Here is a 27,730-nt window from a genome sequence, read left to right as displayed (position 1 = left end):
ATGTATTTCATCCAATTGACATTGTCCTTGGTGAGCGAAATTGACATCAAGAAAAGATCGAGTTCATCAACTCTGGCCCAATTTCATGTTTTCACGTACAAAATATTCACAACAACCCAATGATCATCCTTATTTCACATTTCATTTGGCTAATGTGAAAGTGAACATAATCCAATCTTCCTTGAAATATACACTTTAAGATGGATTGAATAAAAGGAACCGTTTGATACTAAGATGAGAGCTCATAGGGATCAACATATATACCTATATTTTCCAATCCTAAGGCTTCCAAAAAAATAGTATTGGTAAACGTTACCAATATTCCCCTAATTTGACAAAACAAATCATCATCGAACCTATCCTTATAAATATTGAACTAAAATTCCTTAATGTGATTGACATTGTATTGAACACTCAAAGCCAAAAATTTCTCAAGCTTGTGTTTCTCAAAATAAAGTCCACGTAGACAGAATCAACATCCAGTTTAGTAATGAGATATTATGGAGATGTCTCTTTGTTGTAACATTTGACCGTGAACCTCTGATAGTCAAGGGACTAATCAAATAGGTAGCCTTTTTCATATTAATACTTAGATTTGGAGATTCACCTTTTGTCTTATTATTTGACCTTTCATATCTCTTCTTTTTTTCCTTTAGACGAGAATCAACTAAAGGATTAGAATGCATTTTGAAACACATATGATGATGAGTAGAGAACTTGAACAATCATAACCCACAAACATAAAATCAAGCAAACACCTTTAATAATCATAAGTTTTTGAACTTGATACCACTTGAACAATGTTTAACAACTAGCTCATATAAATGTTGGATTTTGATTCAGATGAACTTGATTAGCTTTGGTCGTTTGGCTTCATACAAGTTTTAAAAGTTGAGTGAATGAAATGAAAATAAATGGTAAAAATACAAAATATATAGTTAGGAAATGAATGGTTGATATTGGAAGATGAAAGGTTTGAATGAATGAGATTTTTTGAAATGCTTGATTCAAGTCAAGAAAGGTTTTGATTCGAACAAAAAGACAAATGTTTGATTCGAGTAAAGGTTATGTTTGATTCGTAACAAGCACACTTAAAACCCTAAGAATAATCATCTTGATTCGATTCTAGGGAGCATTTTGTTGGTGCAAAGGTAGAATGAATGATGAACGGAAATATTCTATTAAGAGAATGACGGCTACAAAACATGATAAAAGTTACAATGATTGCCACCCTATTTATAAGCTAAAACTAGGGTTACTAGAATAGGATAAAATACTAAAATACCCTCTAACAAACTTAGGGGCTAAGAAAATAGTACAACTAATAAATATGAATTACTTCTAATACCATCCCTTAATTCATATTCCATCAAAACTTGTAACACCAATTTCATCCCTTAATCTGAGAAATTGATCAGTCTTGATAGCTTTCGTCAGAACATCTGCCAACTGTTTCTGAGTACTGCAGTGTACAACTTCTAACACTCCCCTCTGAACTTGATGTCTCAGAAAATGATACTTGGTCTCAATGTGCTTGCTTCTCCCATGCAACACTGGGTTTCTGGCAAGATTGATTGCAGACTTGTTGTCAATCATCAGCTTCAGAGGTTTGTTTACTTTAATCTTCAGATCTTGCAATAGATTCAGAATCCACACAGCTTGGCATGCAGTAACAGCACCTGCAATGTATTCAGCTTCACAAGTTGACAACGCCACAACAGGTTGCTTCTTGGAACACCAAGAAATGGGACCTCCCAGAAATTTGAATAAGTACCCAGACGTACTTCTTCTGTCAACTCTGTCTCCACACCAATCAGAATCTGAATAACTCAGAAGTTCTGACTCATCCTTTCTTCCAGAAGGAAATAATACTCCATACTTCAGAGTTCCCTTGATATACCTCAGAATCCTGACAGCAGCTTGGTAATGGGACCACTTAGGTTTACTCATGAACCTACTAACCATCCCAACTGAATAGCAAATATCAGGTCTGATATTGCACAAATACCTCAGAGAACCAACCAACTGTTTGAAGGTTGTAGCGTCCACATCCTTTCCATCAGAGTCAGAATCAAGTTTCTGATTTGTATCAGAAGGTGTGACAGCAATCTTACAATTCTTCAGATTAAATCTCTTCAGAAGTTCTAATTCATACTTGAGCTGATGCAAAATAATACCTTTCTCAGAGTATCTGAACTCCATCCCTAGAAAGTATGTCATTTTGCCTAGATCAGTCATTTCGAATTCATTCATCAGAACTTTCTTGAACTTGGCTATCTCCTGTTCAGAACTTCCAGTCAGCAGTATATCATCAACATATAAACATACCAGAGTCATATTTCCTTCAGAAGTATGTTGAACATAGACACCGTACTCCATCTCACATTTCTGAAAACCTTGCTTCTTGAAAAATGAATCAATCTTCTGATTCCAAGCTCTGGGTGCTTGTTTCAATCCATATAGAGCTTTGTATAATCTGTACACCATCCCTTTCTGATTCTTTTTCACAAATCCAGGAGGTTGTGACACGTAAACTTCTTCTTCTAATGGACCGTTCAGAAATGTAGATTTTACATCTAAATGCATCAGAGGCCAATTCCTGTTAGCAGCTATTGCGATCACCATTCTGATTGTTTCATGTCTTGCTACAGGTGCAAACACTTCAGAGTAATCCAGCCCAGGTTTCTGTAGAAATCCTCTGGCTACCAACCTTGCTTTATGTTTGCCAATTGAACCATTTGGCTTTAACTTCTGCTTGAAAACCCATCTGACGTTGATGGCTTTCTTGTCTTTTGGAAGTTCTGTCAGCTTCCAAGTCTTGTTTCTCTCTATAGCATCAAGTTCTTCTTTCATGGCCTTCAGCCAGAGCTTCTGCTTAAGAGCCTCTTCTGTACTTATGGGTTCAGAGTCTACTAACATGGCACACTGAATAACTTCTCCTTCAGAGTCTACTTCAGTGTCTTGCAGCATGTCAAATTCTGCATATCTTATGGGGATGTTTCTGATTCTTTGTGGTCTCTGAACTTGTTCAGAGTCTTGAGCTTCAGAGTTTCTAGCTTCAGATGGTTGACTTCCTCCAGGGCTTTGACCATCTTCAGGGTCTGGCATATTTCCAGAGTCTGAATTGCCACCAGAATCTGGATTACCATCAGAGTCTGGATCATCAGAGTCACCTTCATCTTCTGAGTCTTCTCCAGAGTCAGAATCACTATCAGAATCAGAATCAACGTCAGAGTTTACTCCAACTTCAGAAATTCTTAACTCTGACCTTTCTTCAGAAGTTCTAACATCAGAATCAGATTGAGACTTATCCCAATTCCAAAATTTTGATTCCTTCACAATCACATCTCTGCTGAATTCAATTTTGTTGGTTTCTGGACAATAGAGCTTGTATGCACCTGTACTATGGTACCCTATCAGAATCATCACTTTGCTTCTATCATCCAGCTTCTGTCTTCTGGCTTCTGGAACATGTTTATAGCAAACAGAATCAAACACCTTCAGATGACTAACACTTTGCTTATCTCCAGTCCACTTCTGTATTGGAACTATTTCTTTCAACTTCTTCGTAGGACATCGGTTGAGTACATACGTTGCAGTGGCAACAGCTTCTCCCCAGAGCTTCTGAGGAAGTTTCTTCTCCTTTAGCATGCTTCTCACCATATCAAGCAAAGTGCGGTTTCTTATTTCAGCAAGACCATTGTGTTGAGGGGTATAAGGAGCAGTAACCTCATGCTCAATTCCATTCTCCTCACAGAACTTCTGGAACTCTTTGGAGTTATACTCACCTCCACCGTCAGTTCTAAGAATCTTCAACTTCTGACCACTCTGATTTTCAGCCTACATTCTGAACTTCTTGAATTCATCAAACACCTCGTGTTTAAACTTAATAAGGGATACCCATGTCATTCTTGTGAATTCATCAACAAATAACACAAAGTATTTATTCCCTCCAATCGATGCTACTGGAAATGGACCACACACATCAGAATGTACAACTCCCAAGGCATGTTTTGCTCTTGGAGCAGTTTCTGACGCAAATGGCAATCGTGGTTGTTTTCCTTCCATGCAAACTTTGCATGACTTTTCAGGCTTCTTAATTGCAGGAATTCCATGTACCAACTTCTTTGAATTCAGATGTTTTAAGCTTCTGAAATTCAAATGACCAAATCTTCTGTGCCACAGCTCACTCTCCTTCTCAACACTTGTTGCACTAAGACATTCTGAGTCTGCAGTTCTGACATTCACCTTGAATGTTCTATTCCTTCCCTGTTCTGACTCCATAATCAACTTTTGATTGCAGTCATACAGCTTCAGAAGATTGTCCTTCATGGTAACTGAAAAACCTTTCTCAATTAATTGTCCCACACTCATCAGATTGCTTCTGATGCCAGGTACATACCACACGTTCTGAATCAATGTTGTTTTCCCATTGTTCAGAATCACTCTGACATTTCCCATACCTTCTGCATTAAGATATTTGTCATCAGCACATCTGATCTTTGTCCTCCTTTCAGAGTCAAAGTCAACCAGCCATTTCTTGTTTCCAGTAAGATGATTTGAACAGCCAGTGTCCATATACCACCAGTCTATCAGATCCATATCATCAGATTCAGAGGCCATCAATAGCACAGATTCGTCATCAGAACTTCTGGCTATATTTTCTTCTTCTGATTTTCTCTCCTTGTTTGACCAACAGTCTCTAGCAAAGTGACCAAACTTCTTACAACAGTAACATTGGATCTTCTTCTTGTCATACTTCTCTTTTCCCTTCTGAGCAATCTTTTGTCTATCAGAGGTTGAGCTTTCTGACTTCTGACCACCATCAGATCTTCTCCTGGCTTCTGACTGCTTCTGATACCTCCTATCAGAAGTTGCTTTCAGAGTCTGCTACTCTACTTCCCTTTCAGAAGTTCTCTCAGTCAAACGCAACTCTTGCGCTTCTAGACTGCTCTGCAGCTCTTCAATTCTCATGGTGCTCAGATCTTTGGAATGTTCTATTGCTACCACAATGTAATCAAATTGAGAGGTAAGGGATCTCAATACCTTCTCCATGATTGTTTCTTCAGAAAGAGTTTCTCCACACGCTTTCATCTCATTAGTGATCAGAATCACTTTGGAGATGTATTCAGAAACTTTCTCATTATTCTTCATGTTGAGATTCTCATATTGCTTTCTCAAGGACTGAAGCTTCACCTTCTTCACTGATGTGTCACCACCATAACATCTAACCAGTGTGTCCCACGCAGCCTTTGTTGTCGTTGAATCTGCAATCTTCTCAAACACATTTACATCAACACATTGATGAATGAAGAACAATGCTTTCTGATCCTTCTTCCTTACTTCCTTCTGCGCGTTTTTCTGTTCATCCGTCGCATCTGCTGCTACCGGAACATAACCATCAGTGACAAGATCTAGAATATCTTGAGCACCGAACAGTACACGCATTTGGATCATCCAACGATTCCAGTTTTTACCGTCAAATACTGGAAGTTTGGTGTTCATGTTGCCGTTTCCGTTCATCTTTCTACCTTGCACAGTACACTCAGATTTCTCACATAGTGTTTCCCAACCCACAGAATTAAAATTCTGATCAGATTTTGTTCAAGATTCAACACGAATCTAAGAATCAAAATCAAACACACAAGACCTCACGTTCACTCGTGTTTCCCGTGTTTTCCAATGAATCCGAACCGGAGCTCTAGATACCAATTGTTGGTGCAAAGGTAGAATGAATGATGAACGGAAATATTCTATTAAGAGAATGACGGCTACAAAACATGATAAAAGTTACAATGATTGCCACCCTATTTATAAGCTAAAACTAGGGTTACTAGAATAGGATAAAATACTAAAATACCCTCTAACAAACTTAGGGGCTAAGAAAATAGTACAACTAATAAATATGAATTACTTCTAATACATTTGACTCGAATCACACATCCAATAGTGAAATGATATTTTACAAAATGTTGTTTGACTCTAAATCAATGGTTTTGTGACTCGAGTCACAAAGCCAAAAAACTTTTTGAATAGAATCAAGATTTTTTGGGACTTGAATCAAACAAATCAAAATAGAAAAAATTAAGTTTTCATTAGAAAAAAATTAATGAAAAAAATTTAATGAGATAAAGATAAAGAATTTAATGTTGACTAAAAAATTGTTTTTATGCATATGAAAAATTATTTTTATCTAGATGAAAAATAATTTTGATGTAAATGAAAATAATGAATGATCATGATGCAATGTGATATTATATATACATATAAAATAATCAAATGATCACATAAAGTAAAATAAAATGATCACACATCAACATATTAGACAAACTCATAATTAAGATAAATCAAATATGGAAATAAGAAGATTTAGAAATTGCAACGATCATACCAATTAAGATGATCTATTACATAACTTTATGCACAAGAAAATTGTTATATAATAGATGGCACAAAATCATTAGGATCACACATAGAATCAAATATGATTGGATACATATTTTTTCACTTGTCTTGAGGATCCACTAACTATGAACACTTGTCCTATTTGTTATTCTCAAATATTCTTGCACTAGATATTAGTGAAGTAACATAGGTATTCAATTGGAGTTAGGTTTTTATGGGTTAGTCTTAGGGTCTTTAAGTACTCATTTCATGAGACCACTCAGAACTTCAACATTCCTCGTGTGACACCAGGACATATATGATCGTTTTTACAACAATAAATAATCATTCTAGGATAAATATTATTTCTATTTTTATTAGTGACATATACATTTTTCTTATTAGATTTTGTAAAACTTTTCCCTTTATCACTTAAACTCATAGAAGTAATATTAGGTTATTTATTAAGATGTGTTAATTTTTCTTATAAGTTATCAATTTTAAATTTTAAATTAGGACAAGTATCACACTCGACTACATCCACCATCCATTTATTAAAATCAATTTTTTTAATAGAAATATTTATTTATTTTAAAATCAAATTACATTACAAATAATAAAATAAAACAATCTAGAAAAAACTCCATACATGTATTTTAAATATTTTAAATAATTAATACAAATCAAAATATTAAAATATTTGCCACTTATTTAATATTCTAAATCATCAAAAATAAATAATAATGTACATAATGAAATAAGCCGGGCGGGTTCGGGGGCGGGTTCGGGGTGGGTACTAGTGTCCCCATTACCTGACCATTCCCCATATTTTATAATCGGGGAAAACCCAAACTCAAACTCAGTCAAAGCAGGTTTTTCCCCATCAACTTTGGGGCGGATTCGGGTGGGTACCCGTGGATACAGGTTATGTTGTCATGCCTAGTTTTAAGGCTTCTTCCTCAAATTTTAAAATATTTTTATTTTGGAAGGATATTTTTTTTAAGAAATTTAAGACTTCAACATGTATTTTATTAAAAGCTCCAGACAACTCATTATAAGAAGGTAAAGAATATAATTCTGAATTACTTACTTACAAGTCTCTTCGCTTATGTCACACCATCAAACTAAAATTAGCTACTTCTTCATCTAAACTTGTATCGAAAGATGAGGTAACTTCACCTTCTTCCCAAACAAGGTATGTTTTACATTTTCTTTCCTTGACTCTTAGAATTTTAGATTGTTGTTTGCTTTTGTGTTTTGTCAAACTTGGACAATCATTTTTGTAGTGTCTGATTTTACAACATTTAAAGCAGATCACTTGCCTTTATTCTTGATTTCTATCTTCCTATTTCCTTAGTGGGTTAGCTTTTCTAAGATTTACTAAGTTTTCATCCGAATGATTTATATTGTTTCTCTTTATGAGTTTTTTTTAGCTTGTAACAAACAAAATCATATCTTCTTCTTTTAAAGAGTATTTATCACTACTATATTCATTTTCCTCTAACTTTCCCTTGGAAGTGGAGCTCATCAAAGAGATGCTTCTATTTTCTCATTATATTTCTTTTCACATTTGCTCAATTTTCTTCGAGTCTTTTTAACTCTTGTATGTGCTCGATAAGCTTTCGAAAAAGTTTATATATGTCTAGTGATTTAAGATCATTGGATTATTTTATAGAAGTCACCTTTGATTGTCATTGTCTGTGCATATACCTTAATATTTTGTTAGCACAATATTGATTAGATAAAGTCCTTTCCAAATTTTCTATCTTATAGATTATATGGAGAACCACATATGTATGAAAGCCACATATTCTTCGGGTTCCATATGGAAGAGTTCATACTCCTGTGCAAAGTGTTAACTATAGATTGCTCGAAGTTTTTATCTCTCTCATTAAAAATTGAAGATCAAATATGAAATCGAGAAATACACATTAACACAAGAAATAAATTAGTATATCTCTTGCTTTCGAATCATAAGAGGCTTTCTTATATTAATCAAAACGCTATTGACAATACTTTTGGGGACAAAAGGATCATCCTCGATAAAAACCCAAAACATTTTATCAACTTATATAAAGTGTACATACATGCATTCTTTCTAATACACATAATTTTCTTCCTTGAATATGAGAGCTCCGTTATACACAACCCTCGAATCGTCCTTATTGATAATCCACTTTTAGTGTGTTATTATTATCCCATTTCATTTATGTTTATGTGATGAATTTAATGATTATTTATTAAGTTTTAATGTTTTTAGCTTATTTTGTTTGGAGCATAATAGGTGCTCCTTTTGTAGTTTTCATGTGTTTGTTATTGAATTTCAAGGCAATTTAAGGCAAGATGAGGCGTGACTGATCTAGACAGGGTCTGGAAGAGAGAGAGCTGAAAGGAAAATGGAAATTTTACTGAAGTTTATAAGAAGATAATGGCTAAGAGCATAAGGAATGCATATTTCTAGGGCTTGCATGGCAGATTTGTGCTTGGAAGAAATATCAAATCAAATGGATAAGATTAATTGCACAAAGAGACAAATAAATGGTATGGTGGGGACCATGAAGAATGGAAGAAAAAATGGAATATGCTGATTTAAAATATGGTTTAACCTTGTTTACATAAAAAGCCCATGATCTGAGGCCTTCCATCTTTCACATCCACATTTGTGCCTATAAAAGTTGACCTTAGGAATTGAAGAAAGGAGTTACATACACACACATACCAAGAAAAAAATTCAATATTCTTAGTAGTAATTTAAGAATATTTAGTGGAAGGTTTTATGAGAAAGGGTAGAGTTTTTCTTCTCACCCGTTCATGTACTCATTGCTGGGAGATGGCGTGTTGGAGTCTTCACTTGTTATTTATTCAACACAAGAGATCTTCAAGTTACTAGTAGGCTGTCATTTCTTTTACATCTTTTGTTTAAGTATGTTCCCTATCAGTTTCAGTTCATTAGTTTGTACTAAGCTCACCATGAGCTAAACCCTTATTTGTTGAGCAATGTGAAGTTAATAGAATATTGCCTTTATGTTAAAATGATGTGATGTTAGTATCTTATTTTGTTATGTGTTTTTGTACTATAAATTTGTTTTTTTGAATGATCAACTTAGAAAAAGATAAAATCTTGTTGTTGTGAGAGATCCAATAACAAGTGGATTTCATAACAAAAGTGGTTAAAACAAGTAGGTAGAGATATTAACTTAATTAGCTTGCTTAGAGATAAGAAGTTATAACCATAAAGGATTTTCAGAATATAAGCCAGATGTATTTTAGGGTTATAAGTGAGACTTAGAGATTTGTTCCCTTGCCTTATTAATGCATGTTTTGATGTTGTGGAGATACACATAAAGATCACGTTATGCCTTTGTGAGGCACAACACATCTCATCATATACACATTTCGGCTACTATGCATATTAATGGTTCATAGCTCAACATTCTCTCTCTTGATTTAATCAAACGTTCACTTTATTGCATTTAGTCATGTGTTGTGGACAATCTAAACTTCTACTTTCCAAATATTATTTGTTACTCTGCTCATGTTAGTTTTAAACAAGAATACTTACAACAGTTCAATCTAAACTTCTTCCACTCCCTGTGGGTATGATATCCTTATTATTACCACTTATTGCAATTAAAACATACATGTATACTTGCATGTGACATCTATAATAATTTTTACACACAAGTTTTTGATGTCATTGTCGGGGAGTGCCAAGAAGTATTTTGAACTACTATATTGATTATTTTTGTTTGAAACTAGCATTTGAGCTTTTTACCGTTTTTTGTACTCTTGTGTCACGACAAATGTAGAGCATCTGCATGCGCAGGTTGTTATCCTCAGAATACAGAGAAGATCCTGAACCTAAAAGAACATTCTAAATACGAAGGGGATTGGTGTGTGCTACGTAACATCCAGAAGAAGGAAATCTTATTCCTGAAGCTCAAGAATTCCAATAGTGGTACGTGATACGCAACATCACCATGATAATTTTTTTAAACACCCTTACATCCAATGAACCTTCATCCCTTTGGTAAATCAACAAGTTCCCAAGTTTGATTTGACATAATTGAATCCATTTCATCTTAGATGGCGTCCTTCCAAAAAGAAGAGTCCCTTGAAGCCACTGCTTCCTTATAGGTTTTAGGATCATCCTCTACTTGAAGAATAATAAGAATGCTCTGAACATAATCCTCACAATTTCCTTCAACTAGATAAAAGTAAATAAGTCGAGGATCAATTTTATTCGGTCCTAGAGCCTTTGTTTTTCGGATTCTTTTGCTTATCATAGGCTCGGGTTGTGTTTCAATAATTTGAGAAGTACTTTCAGGTTATATATCTATAATCTGAGAAGAATCTTCTTCACAAGATTCTTTATTTATAGGAAACTCATATTCCTTATCCTTAGTAATAAGATTTTCAAAAAATTATACATCTCATGATTCTACAATTACGTTAGACTATAAGTTTAAATATCTATATGTTTTACTGTTTAGTGCATATCCTACAAATTCGCGTTTTATCCCTCGATGACCCAATTTAGTTCTTTTAGGATCCATGTTTTTATAGTAGGCCACGCACCCCCGCACTCTAAAGTAACCATTATTTTATGCTCTGCCTTTCCATACCTCATATGGAGTAATACATGTTTTCTTTAAAGGAATTCTGTTAATTATGTGGCAAGCGGACAATAAGGTTTCACCCCACAAATTGAATCATAATTCAGAATGCAATAACATCACATTCATCATCTCTTGTTATGTTCGATTCTTTCTCTCGGCTATTTATGGTGTGTGAGGTGCGAAACATTCATGTATAATGCCATGTCCTTTATAAAATGCATCAAATTCAGTAGAAAATTATTCACCGTCCCTATCACTCCTAAGGACTTTGATACTTTTACTGAATTGATTTTTCACTTCTGCTTTGTAAATTTTAAATGCATTAGAAACGTCATATTTATGCTTCAAAATATATACATGTGTGTATCTAGAAGAATCTTTGATGAATGTAATAACATATCAATTTCTCCCACGGATTAACATGTCGTTAAATTCACACAAATCTGAATGTACAAGATAAAGTAGATTTGTATTTCTTTCAACATTTTTGAAAGGTTTCTTAATCATATTTGATTTAACAAATAATTCACATTATATGGTTAATAATATATTGATTTTGGTCTTACAGTGGAAGAGGGGTATTTGTTTGTTTGGGAACTCAAGCTTTTGAGTAGTTTGGTTTCGTCCATTGAGAGTTTTAGATGCTAGGTGGAGGATGATACTTTGTGGTGGTCGCTTGGTAAGGATGAGATGTACTTTGTCAAGACAAATTATTCTTCTCTAATTTGACCAACTTTACTTTATGGAAACATTTACCCTGATTTCGATAGGGTTATGCCCCTTATTTGAAAAAGATGGGATTTGTCTAAGGTTATTGTCTTCTCTTGGCAGTTGGCAGGGACAACTTCTCTTAATGTCATGTTATTAGGGAATTTGAAGGGCTCTCATGTGAGAGCAGTCTCAATTTTAGGAAGGCTTTTAAATAGCTTGGTTTCGTCCATTGAAAGTTTTAAATGTTGTCTTGAGGATGATATTAGGTGGTGGTCTCTTAGTAAGGATGAGGTGTACTCTGTCAAGACAACTTATTCTTCTCTGATTTAACCAACATTATTTTATGGAAACCTTTCCCCTTGTCTAAATAGGTTTATGCCCCTTATTTGAAAAAGATAGGCTCATTTCCCCTGATTTCAACAAGGTTCTGCCCCTTATTTGAAAAGATGGGCTTTCTCTAAAACTATTGCTTTCTCTTGACAAACACAACCTCTATAAATGAAGCATTTAACTTGATACCCCCCCCCCCCCATTTGAGCAAATTTATCTTGATACCCTTGTAAAAAAATTGAAATTTCCAGTTTCGTATCAGAAATTTGAAGTGGATATCAGAAATTTTATGAATTTATTGGATTTTACCACTCTCGTAAGACATGTACCATAAATTTCAAATTTTTGAATGAAATATACCAGAATTTTCAAAATTCCCGGTGAATATATATCGGAAATCATGAATTTTGTGTAAAATGTTTAAAAATCCCGAAAATTTTAAATTTCCGAAATACCAGAAATTTCAAAATTGTCAAATTTCTGGTATGACCCCAAAATTATCATAAACATGAATTTTCAATTTTTTGACACAACCGTCTCCATAAATGGTTCGATTAAAAATTCATCACATATAATAGATACATATTTACCACAAAAGTTGTTATATATACAAGATTACATAACTATTTAGGTGACTTCCTAACTTCATCTTCTCAGTGCCTAATTCGTCTTGCATATGTTGATTCCTATGCTTTTGCATCTTCAGTACAATTCTGTCTCCAATGGTATGTGACATGTGGTAATGAACTATCAGGTTTCAATTTTACCCGAACCCAATGATTGTCATTGACAAAACCAACAGCGATGATTGTATGCATGCTCGTATACATAGGTGGAGATAATGTAAGAGGGAAAAAGGATATGTTAAGTCTTTTTGACATGGAGACAAATAAGGCATTATACCTACAAGCACTAGGGTAACCCATATCAGGAATCGTCATCCATTTATCTTGACCATGCACACCCAAGTGTTCTACTTTTAAGGCATTTCTAACTTTAGAGACTGTGTCATATAACAAATTATAAAACAATTTAGGGTGTTGATGAACTTAAGTAACTAACTGCGTCTGAACCAATGACCATGACTCTTCGCCCTAAGCTTGAAAACTACGACTTCCATCGTCACCCACATCAACAATGTCATCAGTGTATGAATGCAAGAAACTAGGAAATTGAGACAAGTAAATATGTCTCGAAGACTTGATGGTTGACTTCTTGTATTCATACGAGCCTTCATCATACTCTCACTATGAAGGTTGACTTTGACCTAGCAGACTTGATGGTTGACTTCTTGTTGGTTTCGTGCATGATCTCTTTGTAATCTGACTCCCACACGAGCCTTCATCATACTCCCACTATGAAGGATCACGATGCACATCACTCTCTTCACCCTTTCTGCTCTTTTTAATTCCCCTTTTCGGGGCTTATACTTGACCGAAAATGGACACATCAAAGTTGTGGATGGATGTGTTAGTTCCCTAACCTTTTTTCCAACACCATCTTGCCTACAATATCCAAATAATTGAAATATATATTCAACTTTTCACACTCTACTTCTAAATCCAACTTTGTACCACTATCTTCATGATTGACATCATGCTCTTCAATGTGTAATTTCTTCCAAAAAAACATGTTTTCCTTGTATTTAGAAACCGGAAAGTTGACACACACAAGGTAACCATATGTTGTTCTAATAAAGCAACCACAAGCATTTTTGCTTGTACCAACAAATTTTACCCTTTCTAGTTCCTTCCCTATATGGTGTATACACTGCCTTAAAACAAAACTGTGCAAGTTGGTATAGAATGGAGTGTTATATCGATGCTCAATATTGGCAATACTTTTTTGGAACGAGACACTGATTGAACCAAGCTACAACTTCAACATGGTTTTCACAACATCCCAACTCCGGCATGAATCCCTTCGGCTTGTAGTCAACATGTTTTTTAGTCTCCAATGAGCAGACTCCGTCCTATTCGTTGTTATGTTCTCTAAATGAGTGACTATGTTAGTCCAAGCAACAACAAACCTTTCTTTATAAGGTTTCAACCATGTTTAAATCATATACTTTACAAACAAAGGAATATCAACACAAACAATCTCAAAGTGCTCCAAGTGTGCGACAAACTTAATTTCTCTATTAGCATACATGATGTTGTTCCATAGATCAATGGCATATGCTCATGTCTTTATGATTTAACATACTAATTATATTTCATGCTAAGATTGACATGAGTTAAATTTGGAAACATGACTTCAATTGCATTCATCAATGCAAGTTCTCGGTCCGTCACCACAATATTCGGTAGCAATTTCTCAGAAGAGAACAACTCTTTGAGCTTCTCCAATGCTCATTTGAAGTCTTTCTCCCTTTCATGCTCCAAATAGGCAAATCCTACCGAAAACAACAATTTTATTGACGTAACACCAACAATCTCAAGCAGTGGTAGCTGGTACCTGTATGATCACGATGCCAATAATCAAAAATATGATAAATCAAAGTACGTTGAAATGATATCAAAGTATGATCATGATTCACATTACATATTTGTCTTGTATATATAGTAAAAAATCAACACCAAGTGAAACATATTCAACAACTTCACTGAATCAGGATGGGTCCAGAAGATATCAACAACAACATTTGATTCTTCCATATTTTTTGTCCAACACATATATTTTTCTCTATGAATAAGACTTAACAACATTTGCATTTCCGTCAATGAACCTCTCTTGCTCGCATCGTACGTAGCTCTAGCTTTATACACCTGGGTAACACTAATGAGGTTTCCTAGATCTTTGTCTTTTAATGCATAAACTATGTACAATGGAGCCATGTTGTACTTCGTTGTTTCATTAACAAACTGTTTCTCATGAACTTTTAGACGACCTAATATGTCTTAGTCATCTAAATCCTTAGATAGTTTATGATTATGAAACTCACACCTAACCATCATCTTCCAATCGCTACCACTCAGCGCAGGTCTCAGCCTAAAAGGATATTTCACTTTCATACTATAAGTGTCCTATGAGGATTTATCATTTTCAGGTGTATTCTTCCTTTTATAATGTTCTCCTCTCTCACAATCCAAAATCAATTTATTTTTCCTACCTCGTTGGTCATTTGCAGTATCATAATGAATAGTCACAACTATAATACCATGTTGTTTGTCAATATTTTATGCATAGACTAATACTTGAGATCGGGACTCAAATATATTTCATTTACATAAGAAAAAAAGTATACTATCAATATCATATAAGGGCGAGAAAATATTTAATTTAAACTTGTTACATAGAAAATATATTTTGTCTGTGATGAAGAGCTGCGTACAATCACTACACAAATCGATAGATGACTCTACCGGCTCTAGACCACACAGATAAAACATTTTTTAAAATTTCTGCTCTGCTATCGAAAATTTCAAATATATTCGAAATTTCCAGTAATTTTTGTTTTTTCCTGATATTTTGAGAATTTTCAGTATTTGTACCATAATTTTCTAAATTTTCGCTATTTTTTTCTGGATTTTTCCAGATTTCCAGTATAAATGCGTGAATTTTAGAAAATGCAAAAAATGACGTATCAAAATTTTAAGACAACTATCAGAAATTTCGTTTTTGTATGTTTAAAAAAATGAAAATTATGAGAGAAAAAATAAAATTTAAAGTGTAAATATTAACAAGGATATTTAGGAATATTAAAATTTTGAGATGTAGAAAATATAATATGGATGTGGCAAGATAAATACTCCTATAACATGTGAAGGGCTCTTATCTGATAGCAGTCTCAGTTTTAGGGAGATTTCCTTCCATTTAATATTAGCCTATGAGTTAAGATTTAATTTTACCTACGAAATTTAAAGTCATTGAGTTGGGATTCAATTTTACCTATGAAATTAGTCATTTTTGAATTAGTGAGGTATCTTGGTTCGTGATCTAGAATTAGAGTTGGCCTTCTGGCATTCTTTAATTTGAGCTCTAATGATGTTGACTTAATAGTATGTTGTTGCTAGAGTGAGATTACTTTAATTTTGTAATTGTATATTCTAAACATGCTAGCCAAAAATCAATCAAAAATATAAAATAACAGCAGACTAAAACTACTTGCACGATAATTTTATAAAGACTAGACCCTATAATAATCCCAAAAGTAACTAATAACTAAAAGTGACTTGAAACGAATAGAAGGAGACTTGAAAGTGACTTGAAACGAATAGAAGGAGATTTCATTTCTATGTTAGGAGGTCGTGTATTTATATAATCCATCTACAGTTGTAACACTTTCTGCTATGCCACTAAAAATGCAGAATTACTTGCATAAAAGGTAAAACTGCAGCAGTAACATTTCTGCTAGGCCACTACAACTGCAGCATTGCTTACTAATTAATAAGTAAACAATTGTTTGCAGAAACTATTAAATTCAAATAACCAAAGCATTGCTTACAAATAAGTAAACAATTGTTTGCATAAACTATTAAATTCAAATAACCAAAGCATGTAGCTAAGGCATAAGATATTCTCCAAAACGAAATGTCGTAACCAACCACAGAGGAAGTAAAGACATCTATCCCTTGTCCAAAGCATAACATTTTTGCATTTTCTTCAAGGAGGGTTTGGTGGCTACCCTAGTGACGAATATTTCCTTTTCTACCATGGAGCATGTGGAGCAGAGAGATACTTCCATTTGATCTTTTAGGATCATCGCGTGCACCTAACTTCCTTGTGCCCCTGTTCTCCTGCAAACCAGATAGATACTGTTAATACTTAACATCACGTGTTTTTCTATTGAAGCGGCAACATTCAATTCCGTAAAGGCAGATGTACTGCAAAGATCATAGATCCAAAAAAAAAATTAAGTATTATTTAGTACCTTTAATTTCTCAGATTCGTCAAAAAGATCAAAGGTGCTCAAGTTTCTTGATAACATGGATGAGGAAGGCATAAGTGTCCTGATTTCAACATAAAAACCATAACTGGTAAGTATGGAAGGAAAAACACCACTTCAGTACTTTTTACGATAAAAAAACCGCCCACCTTTTCGACCTAGGAGGCGGCTTGAGGGAGGAATTACTGACTCCTTTATCTTTCTGGGTTTCAGTAGATAAGACATTTTTGGGCAATGAAGGATCCAAAATGCCGTCTTTTGTTGACAGCGAAGAATCTAACAATTCCTGAAATGTGACTTAACAAGATGAAAGAGGAAAGCAGAAACAAACTTCCTGTAGGCTTAGCATGGTAACATGAACAGTAATTATTATGTGAAGCAGTAAGCAGATGGATAGAAGGATTTCACAAACTTATTTTTCATTCATGTTATTAAAAGGCTCTTGAATCTTTGGCTAACAACTTAGCTTCTATAAAAGATGGCAATCAATTATCAGCATCTTTGTTAAAACAATTTTTTGTTCTCCAAGACAGAATCCATTCTCAGCTTTCCCCATCCCAATGACCCAAGTCATGCATGAAAGTTAAGTAAAAGATAAAGATGGGCTAGAGCTTTTCCAATGGCATAAAATTTTTGTACAGTTGGTGATTTGTAATACATAAACACATTATCTCTTAATTTTAATTTCCTCAAATAACTATCTGAATATAAATTATAAAGATGCAAGAAAAAGTATGTGTACATATTAGCAAATGGAAAGTCTACTCACACTCAGAATCTTGCTCTTAGCTTCGATTACCGAATCCTTATGATCCCCTGGTTTTGATGAGGAGGCCAAAACGCCCCTAATGCATTACACCAAGCAGGAAATAAGGAACACAGCCATAAATACTAAAAACTAAGAAAAACAGAGCATGAATCACGCTCAAGTATTACTCACAAGACTAAACTATTTGATTTTTCCGAATCTAACTGTCTGCCAGGACCAGTCATAGGCTCAGATGATGTCTGTGGTTGAAATGTTTCCTGGAATGAATATGGATGAGCAAATAATGAACATATAATTTTAACAATTTGAATCTTTCAAAAACTTTATTTACAGTCTGAGGCTTTTTGAAGAACAAACTAGTGGATGAATGCCTCATGTAGCATATCAGTTTTCGTTTTAATTTATTAACAAGCTACTAAACCCAAAAACCAGCAATAACTATTGTACAGCGAGAGTAAGTTAAGGAAACAGGTGTGCCAATTAATAGGTTCATGCTAACTTAAACTTACCAAAAGTTAATAATTGAATTTATTTCATTTCAGTCAGACTTCCTAAACTAAATAAATGGACGCTTACTCTCAAACTTAGTTTATTAACTCAGACTTGAATTCAACTACAATTTATCCTTCAAAGAACAAAGTAATATGTTAAACCAGATGGAAAGTTAACTCACAGTGTCAACCTCCAAAGAATTATCATGCACAGGCTTTGATGAAGAGACTGAGACTTCCCTACATTATACCATGCGGGAATTAAGCAACAGACATATTTGTTCAAAGCCAAATAAATAATAATAATAATAATAACATGCAGAAGATTATTAGCTACAAGACTAACCTATCTGATATTTCATAGTCTAATTCCGTACAGTTAGAACCAAGCATCTGCTCTTCACCCAACTGGTCAATTCCAGCATCAACCTCCAAAGAATTATCATGCACAGGCTTTGATGAAGAGACCGAGACTTCTCTACATTATACCAAGCAGGAAGTAAGCAACAAACATACTTGTTCAAAGCCAAGAAAATAAATAAATACTAATAATAATAATAATAATAATAATAATAATAGTAATGATAATAATAATAATAATAGTAATAATAACATGCAGAAGACTATTAATTACAAGACTAACCTATCTGATATTTCAGAGTCTAATTTCGTACAGTTAGAACCAAGCATCTGCTCTTCACCCAACCGGTCAATTCCAACATCAACCTCCAAAGAATTATCAAGCACAGGCTTTGATGAAGAGACTGAGACTTCCCTACATTATACCAACCAAGCGGGAAGTAAGCAACAGACATATTTGTTCAAAGCCAGGAAAAATAAATAATAATAATAATAATAATAATAATGATAATAATAATAATTATTATTATTATTATTACTATTATTATTATAATAATGATAATAACAATAATATTAATAAGAATAATAATAACATGCAGAAGATTATCAGTTACAAGACTAACCTGTCTGATATTTCTGAGTCTGACTTCAAACAGGTAGAACCAAGCATATGCTCTTCACCCAACTGGTCAATTATAGGCTTAGATGGTGACTCTGCATTGAACGTTTCCTGAAAAGAATGGATAATCAAATACCTAACACACATATATATAATGTAATGTTCTGCTCACGTACACTTAAAGGAAAAACTAGTTGGTAAGCCATTTCTCATGAAAGCACAGTAAAACTAAATTATGGCGGTTCAGACATTAGGTAGGATGCCTCAACTAGGATAACAGTTTTATTTATCTATTGAACACAATTTATCCTTTAAACAAAGTAATATGTTAAAGCAGATGGAAAGTCAACTCACAGCGTCAACCTCCAAAGAATTATCATGCCCAGGCTTTGATGAAGAGACTGAGACTTCCCTACATTATTATATCATACGGGAAGTAAGCAGCAGACATATTTGTCCAAAGCCAAGAAAAATAAATAAATAATAATAATAATAATAATAATAATAATAATAATAATAATAATAATAATAATAATAATAATAATAATAATAATAAGATTATTAGTTACAATATTAACCTATCTGATATTTCTGAGTCTAACTTCATACAGGTAGAACCAAGCATATGTTCTTCAGCTAACTGGTCAATTATAGGCTTATATGGTGACTCTGCATTGAAAGTTTCCTGAAAAGAATGGATAATCAAATACCTCTCACACACACACACACACACATATATATATATATATATATATATATATATATATATATATATATATATATATATATATATATATATATATATATATATATATATATATATATATATATATATATATATAATGTAATGTTCAGCTCAAGTGCACTTAAAGGAAAAACTAGTTGGTAAGCCATTTCTCATGAAAGCACAGAAAAACAAAATTATGGCAGTTCAGACTTTAGACGGGATACCTCAACTAGCATAATAGTTTTATTTATCTATTGAAGACAAATATACATGCAATCATGACATTAAACTTTGAAACCCAGCAATAACTATATGTCAAAGGAGAATAGGAATTCGAGAAACAAGTTAGCGATTAATATTTATCAGGTTTAAGTGAACTCGGCAGGCAACCACTATAATTAAATTTCATGACATAAAACTGCAAATTAAATGCACACCTACCCTCAAGCTTAGTTTACAATTGCACTGACAAGATTGGAACTTGATTAAAATCCAATTTCTCCTTTAATGAAGCAATAAATAAAGTTTAAGCAGATTGATTCATTTTATAAACATATGGAAAGTCCACTCACATTAGGTACGGTCCTCACAGCATTAACTTCAAAAGCCTTATGAATTCCTGAGTTTGATAACGATCCTGGGACTTCCCTGAATTATCACACCAGACATGAATTAAGGAACACACACCAAAGCCCTAATAAAAAAAAACAGGGATCACGTGTGGGAGTCCATTAGTCACAAAACTAACCCATCTGATTTTTCAGGTTCTAAGGCCCTGCAGGTAGAACCAAGCATATGCTCTTCATTAGACGGCTCAAGTGATGACTCTGAATGAAATATTTCCTGGAAGGAATGGACACGCAAATAAAATGTAAATTGGATACTGCAAGCTGAATGAAATATGTAAGTTGATACTGCATTTTGAAGAACAAACTAGCCGGCGAACCATTTCTTACGAAATGAAAAAACACAATTATGTCAATTCAGATATTAGATGGGATGCTTAAACGAGTATAACAGTTTTATTAACCTATTGAAGCCAAAGTTTACATGGTATCAAAAAATTAAACCCCAAAACCCAGCAATAACTAATTGCCACTAGTTCAATTAATTTTACATCCCACCGACTCTGTCAATTAAGTGCTCTCAAAGCTTAACTTATATTTGAAATGCAAGATATGAACTCGATTAACCAGCAATCTCCCCTCAATGGACTAATAAATAAAGTTCAATTAGACTGATTTATTTGTGGAATTTCTAATTGTGTCTAAAACAGCACACCTCACTTGTATTAATAATGTAATTACAATAAACACATTGAATGCTAAATTGATTGAATGCTTAATTTGTTCTCAATCAGCAACATAGTACAGCTAAGGATATAAATATGTGACTAATTCTAACAATCAGCAAATGGAAAGTCAACTCACACAAGGCATTTTGTCCATAGCATCAACCTCCAAAGCATTATGATGCCCTGACTTTGACAATGAGATGGAGAGTTTCCTGTATTATCACACCAAGCAAGAATTACGGAAAGAATAGGAATTTTAAACCAGAATCACAAGTGGAAGATCAGTAATCACAAGACCTGTCTGATTTTTCATAATCTAGCTCTGAACATGTAGAACAAGGCATATGCTCAGCATCTGACTGATCAAGTCTCGGCTCAAATGATGATGACTCTGCGTTAAATTCCTGGAAATAGTGGATAGCCAGACAATATAAATAATAATAATGCAATCAGAAGTTCAATGCACTTTTTAAGGATAAACAAGTTGGTGAACCATTTCTTATAAACGAGCACAAAACACAAATGTGAAATATGTCAGACATTAGATGAGTCAAAATTTATAAACAATCAAGACGTTGGACCTCAAAATTCAGCAATAACAATATGTTAGGAAAACAGGAGTTCGTGACGCACTTCAATACATAAGACAAATGTGTCAGCTGACACATTGGACGGGATGCCTCTAGTAACACAACCTTTACTTTAATCAATTTAAGAACATTAAAACCAAATTCAAGCAGTAACTATAACTATATGTCAGACGATATTAGGAGTTATTGTACAGGTTGGCCAACTAATAAGTATAAAGATTAATGAGCATTTAAGTTGCATCAACTGAATCATCAATGACCTTTAGACAAGAAAACATGAATATATGAGTGCAATACTCAACCTCTTGGTCCAAATTATGCCGGTGATCAAGATCAACTAATGAACAATCTTCAATATTGGTTTTTCCATTTCCTCCTCCGCAACACGTACAGGCAGCCCTGAAGGCATTCAGCTGCGTTTCCAACTCTAGATTTTTTTCCTTTTCATATCCTATGATTTCCTTGAGACCGAGTATTTCACTTTCCGCAGCCTGATTGTAAAAAAAGTGTAAATATGATATGCCTATAATTTGATTATGTATGGACAGCATTGTACAAATAACCATAACGAATGAGAAAAAAATAAACTACTGTCTTGAAATTAGTGATTGAAGGCAAAAAAAAAAAAAACATTACCTTTAATTTGGAATTAGATTCCTTCAATACATTCCATAGAACTCTTGCAAAATTCCTCATTATAATCTGACTTCTTTCACTCTCGGCATGGCTATTGCATTCTGACTTTAAAGGGACAGAACTGCTATCATCGAATTTAGACACTGTTGAAGTATCTGTCATAAAATCATAGTCAAAATAGCAGGAAAAAAACAGAACAAATAAGTTTAGCACAATTTTTAAATGTCTAAAATGACCTTTCTTCGAAGTGTCACATTCTTCAACACTCTTTTCAGCATTCTGAAGAAAAAGAAACGTTAGGGATTTACCAATGGTACATACTAAACTATTGTCACACAAATTAATATGAAGATAGCCAATTTGTAAAGTTTAATTTTCCAAGAATAAATCGATTATTGAATAGCAACAGTCCATATCAAAAGTTTATAATTACTTATCATGAAGACAACACCATGTTATGAATGAATTACTATTTACTTTTAGTTAAGTGTGATAGTTTCCTCACTTTTATACATCAAATTATGCTTCTAAACGCACCATAGCTTTTAATTTTCCAAATTCAAAGAAAAAGGTGTATCTCTAACTTTTCAGCAAAGTTAGGTTGTCAAATCCCAAATTTCTCATTTCCAAAATAAATGGATTGCTTGTCTTTCTAATTACTAAGAAGACATCTTTAATTATCAAAGTTTAAATAGAAATTCCCTTATATCCTTCATGCATACTTCTCGCAGTACACACTTGTGAATTGTCTTTTTGACACCATAAATTTATAAGAGCTCACTACTCGCTCATACAGCAAATAGCTTATGCTAAGAGTAATCAAATGCAAGCCAATAGCTTATGCTAAGAGTAATCAAATGCAAGCCAATATTACATCCATTTGCAATATAAAGAATATTAATGCTATATGGTCATATAGCAATTCATGCATGAAACATTTAAATGAAAAATTAGAACTATAAACAAGATAGGAAGTGAAAGTGAACCTGCACAGCATGTTCACCAACGAGTTTCATTCTCTTTAAATGTGCTAATGAAGGTGATTGCTTTGCACAATCAATTATGGAAGAAGCTTGGTGATGCCTTTTTTTGGGAACCATATTTATTGATGGTTCAACTTCATTATACCTAACAAGAATGGACAGAGATACTTAGAAATCAATCTTGGGTAAATATGGGATTCAAGTTAGATTATATGTGAAGATGAAAATGAAGAATTTTACTTGATTTGCATGTAAGGAGAAGCTTGTCTAAGTAGGTGAGACGTATCGAGATAATCATCCTCTCCTGACTTTGCTGTTAAAAGCTGCAAACAGAGTTAAAAAGTAAAGTTAATATTAGGAGTTATTGGCAAGATTAATATATTTGGAAAAATAAACTCAAATATACATCAGAAAGGCATGTGATTCTCATGAAAAAGAAAAACTCCCATATGGCAAAGTAGTATCTACATACCAAGGTCATGCGCTTCTTGCCCTCCAAATAATCTCGCAGATACCTTGTTAACTGCAATAGTGGTAGACAGACTTAAACTTGTAACCCTTTCCCATTACAAACTTCAAAGTTAGAAAGATTATGATAAAACAAATTAGAAAGTTGGCTTATAAGAGATAGTGACAAAGACAAAAGTCAACCCAGCAACAAAATATAATTATAGTAAAACCAATACCATAGAATTTTGGAAGTGCTTCTGCAATTGTTTCTTGGGATTTTTTTGGTGCTCCAATAAAGACTGAAAAAAAAATTAGTAGCATACACAAAATAAGAGCCATCTATAGAAGGTTAAGGCGGAACTGAACGAGAGAAGAAAAAAAATCAAACAATTCTCAAACTTCAAATGCAGTGCAAAAAGCAACTAAGTTCTAGTAATCAAAGGCATTATGACTTGAATTCGTAATTTGAAGCATGGCCTACATACTCTTAAACATAAGCCAAACACCATCAACGTGTTGTTGATAAAATTGCTTTCAACCAATCTTGTCCCCTACAACATCACAGAAAAATTGAGATGAGGGTAAAAGTAGATGATTTAAAATAACAATAAAATATTATTCCTTTACGTGGGTCCTCTGCATGGATCATCAATCCAATTACAAGTGTAATCAATCTTGTTTATGAGATTAAGAAATTATGACATCTAGCCATGTATCAAAATTTTGTGCACAATTCTCCTAGAATTGAGATTACTTTTTGATCACATAGTGCATCCTAAAGTTCAACACATCAAATGCTCAAACCAAGTTTGGTAGTCTCATAATGGAAAAAGAGAATGAAAACCTGATTTCCTGTTCTTTTTTCTCTTTCAGCTCCAGCAAGGTCAATGATAGTCAAAACAGCATTGCTTGACTTAGAATTGACCACTCCTTTACCTTTTTTAGGAACGTCGCGAATGTTTATGATGCACTGTGACCGGCTACAGGTACAAACAAAGAAGGAATCAGACCTTAATGATCATAAAAAAGAAAAGCTGTATGCATAGTATATTAATTATTAGAGAAAGGCACCAAAGAATCAGACCTTACTCATCATAAAAAGATTAGATGTATAATATGTAGCGAAAGGTACCCAAAAAAATTGTGATTTCTATAAGAAAACTTACCAAAACCAGCAACTATTTACCATAGATTTATTCAAAATATGCTGAGCAGCATATCAAGGTAGATAATTTCTTCTCTTTTTACTTACCTTTTCTATCCATTTTTTGGAAGAAATGAAGCCTTATGAGTAGCAAAGAGCAAACCAAGTACTAGGGTCTAAATACAGAACAATCGCTTACATGCTGCAACTACTAAAAAATGTCACATATATTTTAATTGTAGCACAAGCCTCCTAGTTAGTTCATTAGTAGAGGTACTCTCAAGCGAAAAATCATCACATACTTCAAACAACCTCTTTATAAAGTTACAGTATTTAAGACTTTCTACTGGAAGAATCATTAATCAAACAACAAAAGGATTATCCTTTAGGTAAGGAGAAAACATTCATAAATTCCCATTTTATAACCCACCTAGACTGACAGTTGGTATTTGTCATTGCAGTTGCACGTTTTATCACAGCTTGTGCTATCAAGGATTCTGCCTGTTCAGCATTAGAGATGAGAACCTGTTTACATAAATGCAGGAAGTCAAAATAAAATACCAACAACATCAAACACATCTAGGGAAATAAACAGATCTAGCATTAAACCTCTTTCTGGCCTTTTATGGTGGATTGCTGCATACTTAGTTCACTGCCATCTGGTAATAAATCAAACAGTTTTTCTGATTTTCCCCGTTCAGTATATATCTCGAATATAGCTACGTAATAGGATCTGTGAGTCGTGCCAAGGGATGAAATTGACATTTCATTCAGTTAAACAACATAAATAAATGATCAAACACATACACAGTTGCAAATGTCACTATGCTGTCATGTTCATTGTCATTACTGAGAACAGTTAAACATATAAAAATCACTTGAGTTACATTTTCTCCATGTACGATGCTTCCTAAACTTCAAGAAGAAGGAGTAACCCCTCGGCAACTCTTTCTAGAAATATAATCCAGCATATTTTATCAATTATATCAGCTCTTCTCAAACACTCAAATGTAAGGTTTGATTACACATCAACATATCCAAATACAATGTATATCCAAGTAATAACAGCACACTACAGCTTAACTTAGGCTTAGTGGTGCATTTGATTTACAACGTACCGGCTAAGATAAACTTACTGAAAAAGCACTTAAAGAAAATAAATTATCAAAAGAATCTAGCATTAACTAGACTTTTTTCAAAAACGACTTCTTCTGTAAGTTGAAATTTCTTTCTGCATCTCAAATTTCCTAGAAACTCTTTCACTTGACTACTCTACAGTCTATAAACATTCATAAACTTGTAAAAGACTTTCATGGAAAGGAAACATAAATTTATATTAACTTATAAGCTCTAAAAAGCTAAAAAGCTAATCTACACTAGGTCTAAATAAATGAAGGACTCACTTGATACAAATAATTTCCATAACTGATTTTGAAAATGTCAGTGCAATAATAGACTAAAACTAATAAAGTGCACCCAATGAACAAAGAAAAACTTGAAGTCAGATGCATAGGTTAATCAAATGCAGCTAATGTATATATAAGAACAACGGTGAATTGAAATGCACAAGAATACCTAGAAGCCTCAGTCTCCTTGAAAATATGGCGTAGGACAAGAGGCACCATTCCAGGGTCCCTCGGGGTTCCGAAAACCGTGTGAGTCTTCCCAGACCCACTGGGACCTAATGCAGCCAACATTCCACTTTTACCCTTCATAAACTCATCCACCATAGGTTTCACCATTCTCTCGTAAACTTCCAACTGAAACAGACAAATACATCACATTGTTAGCTGAAACTGAAAGTGAAAAAACCGTGAATGACGCAATAAACGATAAAGAAACGTTATCACTACCTGAGAGGAATCGGAAGGAAAAACGTGACTGAAACCACCGTATGTTTCTGATTTTACTCTCTTCGCATCTTGCAAATCCGAAGGAACTAATAACGTCACTGACTGTGAATCGTTCATGGATATGCACGAAGAGGAGCTTTTCTTCTTCAAATTGTTAGTTACATTCTTCGTTTGCTTTTTCGGCCACGCGGTTTTGGCTCTCACGCGCTGAGCTTGATTTGGAGGTTGAGATGGACGGATTCTGAGAAAAACTTTCAGATTCTCGTTCTCCTCCGATGTAGTTGGATTTATCAGATTCTCGTTCTCCGATGCAGTTGGGTTTATCGGATTCTCATTCTCGGATGATGATGGATTTTTCAGAATCTCGTCCTCTGACGTTGCTGATGGAATGTGTGATACTTGCTCGGACAAAATTTCTTCGTTGGGAAACGGTGCAATTCCGTGGGAAGGAGTAGCACGAGCTCGCCGGGGAGGGTTCCGGCGAACGGTGACGGTGAAAGGGCACGATTTTAAGTTGCTGTTGTCCTTCTTCGTCGTAGACATGGCGGAAATGGCGACTAGTCTAGCAGGAAATGGCGGAAATGCTGGGGTTTTGAATTTTTGGGGAAGAAAAATGACGTTACGATTCAGCACTAGCGAGAATTTGAAATGGTTCTGCTTTTTACACCCTTCAAATTTTATATATGGAGTTTTTTTTGTTTTTTTAAACCTTTGTCAAATGTGAACAAAGAAAAAAAAAATTAAATAATCATTATTTTTAAATTAAATATTAAAATAATTACATTTTCAAATTATTTATTAAATTAATTATTTTTCAAACAAAAAAAAATTATACGGCAAGAGCATGCGCCGCTGTCTGTGGCGCGTGCATGTTTTTTTGCA

At 33.9% G+C, this 27,730-nt stretch overlaps 1 protein-coding gene across 5 annotated transcripts; it reads right to left on the bottom strand.

Moving 5' to 3' along the window:
* Positions 1-16,247: 16,247 nt before the first annotated feature.
* Positions 16,248-27,503, bottom strand: LOC127084516 (kinesin-like protein KIN-6). 5 transcript variants are annotated; one of them, XM_051024977.1, is made up of 28 exons: positions 26,849-27,503; positions 26,571-26,755; positions 25,605-25,728; positions 25,426-25,520; positions 24,696-24,831; positions 24,337-24,402; positions 24,088-24,150; positions 23,874-23,924; positions 23,642-23,724; positions 23,405-23,546; positions 22,655-22,697; positions 22,419-22,573; positions 22,085-22,273; positions 21,490-21,596; positions 21,329-21,404; positions 20,647-20,741; positions 20,471-20,546; positions 19,750-19,856; positions 19,526-19,583; positions 19,176-19,282; positions 18,836-18,967; positions 18,539-18,670; positions 18,375-18,432; positions 17,873-17,958; positions 17,702-17,777; positions 17,082-17,218; positions 16,918-16,996; positions 16,248-16,783 (listed from the first exon to the last, which is right to left on the bottom strand). In XM_051024977.1, the coding sequence occupies exons 1-28, from the start codon at positions 27,389-27,391 to the stop codon at positions 16,673-16,675; spliced, it is 3,312 nt and encodes a 1,103-aa protein (XP_050880934.1). In that variant the 5' UTR covers positions 27,392-27,503; the 3' UTR covers positions 16,248-16,672. The 5 variants fall into 5 exon arrangements, with proteins under 5 accessions (XP_050880934.1, XP_050880938.1, XP_050880937.1 ...); XM_051024981.1 differs by lacking the exons at positions 18,539-18,670; positions 18,836-18,967; XM_051024980.1 differs by lacking the exons at positions 19,176-19,282; positions 19,526-19,583.
* Between the last annotated feature and the right edge of the window lie 227 nt (positions 27,504-27,730).

This window comes from Lathyrus oleraceus, chromosome 5, assembly GCF_024323335.1.
Source record: "Lathyrus oleraceus cultivar Zhongwan6 chromosome 5, CAAS_Psat_ZW6_1.0, whole genome shotgun sequence".
Taxonomy (NCBI): domain Eukaryota; kingdom Viridiplantae; phylum Streptophyta; class Magnoliopsida; order Fabales; family Fabaceae; genus Lathyrus; species Lathyrus oleraceus.
This window is presented reverse-complemented; position numbering and strand designations above follow the sequence as displayed.

Bases quoted from the DNA above. Each gene is read 5' to 3' on its own strand.
- LOC127084516 (XM_051024977.1), bottom strand. From the start codon at position 27,391: ATGTCTACGACGAAGAAGGACAACAGCAACTTAAAATCGTGCCCTTTC. The intron at 20,547-20,646 runs GTTAGTTTTGTG...GTGATAATTCAG, and splicing joins GAACCTGAAAAATCAGATGG to GGAAGTCCCAGGATCGTTAT. The intron at 17,219-17,701 runs GTGAGTAGACTT...GTCACATTTCAG, and splicing joins CTAAGAGCAAGATTCTGAGT to GAATTGTTAGATTCTTCGCT.